At 40.5% G+C, this 7,926-nt stretch overlaps 1 protein-coding gene across 1 annotated transcript; it reads left to right on the forward strand.

Moving 5' to 3' along the window:
* Positions 1-927: 927 nt before the first annotated feature.
* LOC105466483 (olfactory receptor 2G6) lies at positions 928-2,586 on the forward strand. The gene has a single exon (XM_071070311.1). The coding sequence runs from the start codon at positions 1,005-1,007 to the stop codon at positions 2,049-2,051; it is 1,047 nt and encodes a 348-aa protein (XP_070926412.1). The 5' UTR covers positions 928-1,004; the 3' UTR covers positions 2,052-2,586.
* Positions 2,587-7,926: the final 5,340 nt, after the last annotated feature.

The raw sequence follows: 7,926 nt of genomic DNA on the forward strand, positions 1-7,926 counted from the left end.
CTGTAACCCCAGCATTTTGGGAGGCTGAGTCAGGTGGATCTCTTGAGGTCAGTTGTTGAAGAGCACCCTAGCCAACATGGTGAAAGAGCATCTCACTAAAAATACCAAACTGAGGCCAGGGACAGTGGCTCATGTCTATAATCCCAGCACTTTGGGAGGCCAAGGCAGGTAGATCACCTGAGGTCAGGAGTTCGAGACCAGCCTGGCCAACATGGTGAAACAGCATCTCTACTTAAAAAAAAAAAAAAAAAAAAAAGTAGCTGGGCGTGGGGCCTGGGCCTGTGCCTGTAATCCCAGCTACTTGGGAGGCTAAGGCAGTAGAATTAGTTGAACGCAGGAGGTGAAGTTTGCAGTGAGCAGAGATTGCACCACTGCACTCCAGCCTGGGAGACAGAGCGAGATTCCATCTCAAAAAACAAAAGAAAATACAAAAATTAGCTGGGCATAGTGGCACATGCCTGTAGTCTCAGCTACTCTTGAGGCTGAGGCAAGAGAATTATTTGAACCCAGGAAGCAGAGGTTGCAGTCAGCAGAGATCATGCCACTGCACTGTAGTCCGGGCGACAGAGCAAGACTCCATCTCAGAAAATATATATATTTGTATAAATATAACAAAATATTTGCATAGAAAGGACATTGGGTCAGTTGCTTTACTGCATAAATACAGCATTTCAACATAAAAATATATCAGTGTAAAAATTGGCAAAGTACAAGAATAAGCAAGGAGTGAGTAAATACAAATATCAAAACAAAAGTTAATACAATACTTTTGTCATTTGCGTAAAACTTCATTCAATAAACATAGAAGGAAGTGGCATTTCCAGCCCATGGATTTATGTTGAGGAAAGTTCTCCAGGTCTTCACAACATGTTTTAGGAGATAAAAAGGGAAGAGAATCATACTGTAAATGATTGTGGATTACCAGTCTTGACCTCATTGCTTTCTCTCCCCCAGGTATTAATCACTTAGTATTTGAAGCTGACGTGTCCTGAAGCTGCAGGAAAATGGAGGAAACCAACAACAGCTCTGAAAAGGGGTTTCTTCTCCTGGGATTTTCAGATCAGCCTCAGCTAGAGAGGTTTCTCTTTGTCATCATTTTGTTCTTCTACATCTTGAGCCTTCTGGGGAACACTGCCATCATACTAGTGTCTCGTCTGGACTCCAGACTCCACACTCCGATGTACTTCTTCCTCAGCAACCTCTCGTGTGTGGACATCTGCTTTACCACCAGTGTTGCCCCACAGTTGCTGGCTACCATGAATAAGACAGACAAAACCATGAGCTACGGTGGCTGTGTGGCCCAGCTCTATGCGGCCATGGGCTTGGGCTCGTCTGAGTGCATCCTCTTGGCCGTCATGGCTTATGACCGCTATGCTGCTGTCTGCCGGCCACTGCACTACACAGCCATGATGCACCCGAGGCTCTGTGCGTCTCTGGCCAGTGTAGCATGGCTCTGCGGACTCATCACCTCCCTGGTTCAGAGCTCCCTCACTGTGCAGCTGCCCCTCTGTGGTCATCGCAAACTGGATCACATTGTCTGTGAGGTGCCAGTGCTCATCAAACTGGCCTGTGTGGATACGACTTTCAACGAGGCAGAACTCTTTGTGGCCAGTGTAGTCTTTCTAATAGTCCCGGTGTTACTCATCTTAGTCTCCTATGGCTTTATCACCCAAGCTGTGTTAAGGATACAATCAGCTGCGGGGCGCCAAAAGGCCTTTGGGACCTGTTCCTCTCACCTGGTTGTGGTCGTCATTTTCTATGGGACCATCATATTCATGTACCTTCAACCGGCCAATAGTAGATCCAAAAACCAGGGAAAGTTTGTTTCTCTTTTCTATACCATAGTCACCCCCCTTTTAAATCCCATTATCTACACTCTAAGAAACAAAGATGTGAAAGGGGCCTTGAGGACCCTGATACTGGGAAATGCTGTTGGACAAACCATGGGAACTAGTGAAACACCTGGAATTCTAAAGAAGCGAAACACGCCAAGGCCGAGTGTGAGGGTTCATTCTCCCCAGACATTCTTCTTGTCAGTCCCAAGACCCTAGGTTCAATCTAGAAAAAAAAATGTCTGTCCTTTACTCCACCTGTCATCAAGGTTCATGTACCTATTATTTCTATATAATGTGCTGGCCCATCTGATAAACTTCTAGTAATGCTTCAAAGCTCAGCTGAAACGTCTGCATTTGCTCGTTGTCCTGAAACACCATCCTTCTCATCCTTGTGCAGAATTAACTGTTTTATAATATGTTTCCATAGCACTTGATACACACTGCCATTTCTACAGTTCACATTTATTATATAGTTTGTGTGCGTCTACATATGTGTGTGTGTGTGTATATATGTGACTAGGCAAAGCAATGTATACAATGTAGATAACAATGAAAAACAATGAAAAAATATATGACCATTTTCCCAGAATATGTAAGTTTTAACCAGAGAATGGACCATCCCACTCTATTGGCTTATTTACAACACGAGAAACAATTATTATTCAGAGTTGTGATGCTTTGGTTCCACAGAATTGTGGGATGCAAATAATGACTAATATTTTATTAAAAGAATCAGATAAGCAAACTTGCATTAAGGAGACTGATTCATATATTGTTTAAGTTGGTTCCCTTTTAATTGAAGTGTTTAAAAGTTGAGTAAAAGTGCCATACACTAAAATGTAAGTGTTTTAACATGTTTATAGCAAATTCATATAATAAATTATTGTTTCTGGCCTTAAACTCTGGAAAACAAAGTTACTCACATAATTTTATTTATTTATTTATTTATTTTTTTAAATTTATTTATTATTATTATACTTTAAGTTGTAGGGTACATGTGCATAACGTGCAGGTTTGTTACATATGTATACTTGTGCCATGTTGCTGTGCTGCACCCATCAACTCATCATTTACATCAGGTATAACTCCCAATGCAATCCCTCCCCCCTCCCCCCTCCCCCCTCCCCATGATAGGCCCCTGTGTGTGATGTTCCCCTTCCTGAGTCCAGGTGATCTCATTGTTCAGTTCCCACCTATGAGTGAGAACATGCGGTGTTTGGTTTTCTGTTCTTGTGATAGTTTGCTAAGAATGATGGATTCCAGCTGCATCCAAGTCCCTACAAAGGACTCAAAATCATCCTTTTTTATGGCTGCATAGTATTCCATGGTGTATATGTGCCACATTTTCTTAATCCAATCTGTCACTGATGGACATTTGGGTTGATTCCAAGTCTTTGCTATTGTGAATAGTGCCGCAATAAACATACGTGTGCATGTGTCTTTATAGCAGCATGATTTATAATCCTTTGGGTATATCCCCAGTAATGGGATGGCTGGGTCATATGGTACATCTAGTTCTAGATCCTTGAGGAATCGCCATACTGTTTTCCATAATGGTTGAACTAGTTTACAATCCCACCAACAGTGTAAAACTGTTCCTATTTCTCCACATCCTCTCCAGCACCTGTTGTTTCCTGACTTTTGAATGATTGCCATTCTAACTGGTGTGAGATGGTATCTCATTGTGGTTTTGATTTGCATTTCTCTGATGGCCAGTGATGATGAGCATTTTTTCATGTGTCTGTTGGCTGTATGAATGTCTTCTTTTGAGAAATGTCTGTTCATATCCTTTGCCCACTTTTTGATGGGGTTGTTTGTTTTTTTCTTGTAAATTTGTTTGAGTTCTTTGTAGGTTCTGGATATTAACCCTGTGTCAGATGAGTAGATTGCAAAAATTTTCTCCCATTCTGTAGGTTGCCTGTTCACTCTGATGGTAGTTTCTTTTGCTGTGCAGAAGCTCTTTAGTTTAATGAGATCCCATTTGTCAATTTTGGCTTTTGCTGCCGTTGCTTTTGGTGTTTTAGACATGAAGTCTTTGCCCATGCCTATGTCCTGAATGGTACTACCTAGCTTTTCCTCTAGGATTTTTATGGTATTAGGTCTAACATTTAAGTCTCTAATCCATCTTGAATTAATTTTCGTATAAGGAGTAAGGAAAGGATCCAGTTTCAGCTTTCTACTTATGGCTAGCCAATTTTCCCAGCACCATTTATTAAATAGGGAATCCTTTCCCCATTTCTTGTTTCTCTCAGGTTTGTCAAAGATCAAATGGCTGTAGATGTGTGGTATTATTTCTGAGGACTCTGTTCTGTTCCATTGGTCTATATCTCTGTTTTGGTACCAGTACCATGCTGTTTTGGTTACTGTAGCCTTGTAGTAGAGTTTGAAGTCAGGTAGCATGATGCCTCCACCTTTGTTCTTTTGACTTAGGATTGTCTTGGAGATGCGGGCTCTTTTTTGGTTCCATATGAACTTTAAAGCAGTGTTTTCCAATTCTGTGAAGAAACTCATTGGTAGCTTGATGGGGATGGCATTGAATCTATAAATTACCTTGGGCAGTATGGCCATTTTCACGATATTGATTCTTCCTATCCATGAGCATGGTATGTTCTTCCATTTGTTTGTGTCCTCTTTTATTTCACTGAGCAGTGGTTTGTAGTTCTCCTTGAAGAGGTCCTTTACATCCCTTGTCAGTTGGATTCCTAGGTATTTGATTCTCTTTGAAGCAATTGTGAATGGAATTTCATTCCTGATTTGGCTCTCTGTTTGTCTGTTACTGGTGTATAAGAATGCTTGTGATTTTTGCACATTAATTTTGTATCCTGAGACTTTGCTGAAGTTGCTTATCAGCTTAAGGAGATTTTGGGCTGAGACAATGGGGTTTTCTAAATATACAATCATGTCATCTGCAAACAGGGACAATTTGACTTCTTCTTTTCCTAACTGAATACCCTTGATTTCTTTCTCTTGCCTGATTGCCCTAGCCAGAACTTCCAACACTATGTTGAATAGGAGTGGTGAGGGAGGGCATCCCTGTCTTGTGCCAGTTTTCAAAGGGAATTTTTCCAGTTTTTGCCCATTCAGTATGATATTGGCTGTGGGTTTGTCATAAATAGCTTTTATTATTTTGAGGTACGTTCCGTCAATACCAAATTTATTGAGCGTTTTTAGCATGAAGGGCTGTTGAATTTTTTCAAAAGCCTTTTCTGCATCTATTGAGATAATCATGTGGTTCTTGTCTTTGGTTCTGTTTATATGCTGGATTATGTTTATCGATTTGCGAATGTTGAACCAGCCTTGCATCCCAGGGATGAAGCCCACTTGATCACGCTGGATAAGCTTTTTGATGTGTTGCTGAATCCGGTTTGCCAGTATTTTATTGAGGATTTTTGCATCAATGTTCATCAGGGATATTGGTCTAAAATTCTCTTTTTTTGTTGTGTCTCTGCCAGGCTTTGGTATCAGGATGATGTTGGCCTCGTAAAATGTGTTAGGGAGGATTCCCTCTTTTTCTATTGATTGGAATAGTTTCAGAAGGAATGGTACCAACTCCTCCTTGTACCTCTGGTAGAATTCAGCTGTGAATCCATCTGGTCCTGGACTTTTTTTGGTTGGTAGGCTATTAATTGTTGCCTCAATTTCAGAGCCTGCTATTGGTCTATTCAGGGATTCAACTTCTTCCTGGTTTAGTCTTGGAAGAGTGTAAGTGTCCAGGAAATTATCCATTTCTTCTAGATTTTCCAGTTTATTTGCGTAGAGGTGTTTATAGTATTCTCTGATGGTAGTTTGTATTTCTGTGGAGTCGGTGGTGATATCCCCTTTATCATTTTTAATTGCGTCGATTTGATTCTTCTCTCTTTTCTTCTTTATTAGTCTTGCTAGCGGTCTGTCAATTTTTTTGATCTTTTCAAAAAACCAACTCCTGGATTCATTGATTTTTTGGAGGGTTTTTTGTGTCTCTATCTCCTTCAGTTCTGCTCTGATCTTAGTTATTTCTTGCCTTCTGCTAGCTTTCGAATGTGTTTGCTCTTGCTTCTCTAGTTCTTTTAATTGCGATGTTAGAGTGTCAATTTTAGATCTTTCCTGCTTTCTCTTGTGGGCATTTAGTGCTATAAATTTCCCTCTACACACTGCTTTAAATGTGTCCCAGAGATTCTGGTATGTTGTATCTTTGTTCTCATTGGTTTCAAAGAACATCTTTATTTCTGCCTTCATTTTGTTATGTACCCAGTAGTCATTCAGGAGCAGGTTGTTCAGTTTCCATGTAGTTGAGCGGTTTTGATTGAGTTTCTTAGTCCTGAGTTCTAGTTTGATTGCACTGTGGTCTGAGAGACAGTTTGTTATAATTTCTGTTCTTGTACATTTGCTGAGGAGTGCTTTACTTCCAATTACGTGGTCAATTTTGGAGTAAGTATGATGTGGTGCTGAGAAGAATGTATATTCTGTTGATTTGGGGTGGAGAGTTCTATAGATGTCTATTAGGTCTGCTTGCTGCAGAGATGAGTTCAATTCCTGGATATCCTTGTTAACTTTCTGTCTCGTTGATCTGTCTAATGTTGACAGTGGAGTGTTGAAGTCTCCCATTATTATTGTATGGGAGTCTAAGTCTCTTTGTAAGTCTCTAAGGACTTGCTTTATGAATCTGGGTGCTCCTGTATTGGGTGCATATATATTTAGGTTAGCTCTTCCTGTTGAATTGATCCCTTTACCATTATGTAATGGCCTTCTTTGTCTCTTTTGATCTTTGATGGTTTAAAGTCTGTTTTATCAGAGACTAGTATTGCAACCCCTGCTTTTTTTTGTTCTCCATTTGCTTGGTAAATCTTCCTCCATCCCTTTATTTTGAGCCTATGTATGTCTCTGCGTGTGAGATGGGTCTCCTGAATACAGCAGACTGATGGGTCTTAACTCTTTATCCAGTTTGCCAGTCTGTGTCTTTTAATTGGAGCATTTAGTCCATTTACATTTAAGGTTAAGATTGTTATGTGTGAACTTGATCCTGCCATTATGATATTAACTGGTTATTTTGCTCGTTAGTTGATGCAGTTTCTTCCTAGCCTCAATGATCTTTACATTTTGGCATGTTTTTGCAATGGCTGGTACCGGTTGTTCCTTTCCATGTTTAGTGCTTCCTTCAGGGTCTCTTGTAAGGCAGGCCTAGTGGTGACAAAATCTCTAAGCATTTGCTTATCTGTAAAGGATTTTATTTCTCCTTCACTTATGAAACTTAGTTTGGCTGGATATGAAATTCTGGGTTGAAAATTCTTTTCTTTAAGAATGTTGAATATTGGCCCCCACTCTCTTCTGGCTTGGAGAGTTTCTGCCGAGAGATCTGCTGTTAGTCTGATGGGCTTCCCTTTGTGGGTAACCCGACCTTTCTCTCTGGCTTCCCTTAAGATTGTTTCCTTCATTTCACCTTTGGTGAATCTGGCAATTATGTGTCTTGGAGTTGCTCTTCTCGAGGAGTATCTTTGTGGCATTCTCTGTATTTCCTGGATTTGAATGTTGGCCTGCCCTACTAGGTTGGGGAAGTTCTCCTGGATGATATCCTGAAGAGTGTTTTCCAACTTGGTTCCATTTTCCCCCTCACTTTCAGGCACCCCAATCAGACGTAGATTTGGTCTTTTTACATAATCCCATACTTCTTGCAGGCTTTGTTCATTTCTTTTTCTTCTTTTTTCTTTTGGTTTCTCTTCTCGCTTCATTTCATTCATTTGATCCTCAATCGCTGATACTCTTTCTTCCAGTTGATCGAGTCAGTTACTGAAGCTTGTGCATTTGTCACGTATTTCTCGTGTCATGGTTTTCATCTCTTTCATTTCGTTTAGGACCTTCTCTGCATTAATTACTCTAGCCATCAATTCTTCCACTTTTTTTCCAAGATTTTTAGTTTCTTTGCACTGGGTACGTAATTCCTCCTTTAGCTTTGAGAAATTTGATGGACTGAAGCCTTCTTCTCTCATCTCGTCAAAGTCATTCTCCGTCCAGCTTTGATCCGTTGCTGGCGATGAGCTGCGCTCCTTTGCTGGGGGAGATGTGCTCTTATTTTTTGAATTTCCAGCTTTTCTGCCCTGCTTTTTCCCCATCTTTG

Source organism: Macaca nemestrina, chromosome 1, assembly GCF_043159975.1.
Source record: "Macaca nemestrina isolate mMacNem1 chromosome 1, mMacNem.hap1, whole genome shotgun sequence".
NCBI lineage: Eukaryota > Metazoa > Chordata > Mammalia > Primates > Cercopithecidae > Macaca > Macaca nemestrina.

What these genes read in the sequence shown, in the direction of transcription:
- LOC105466483 (XM_071070311.1), top strand. Translation starts at nt 1,005, where the DNA reads ATGGAGGAAACCAACAACAGCTCTGAAAAGGGGTTTCTTCTCCTGGGA.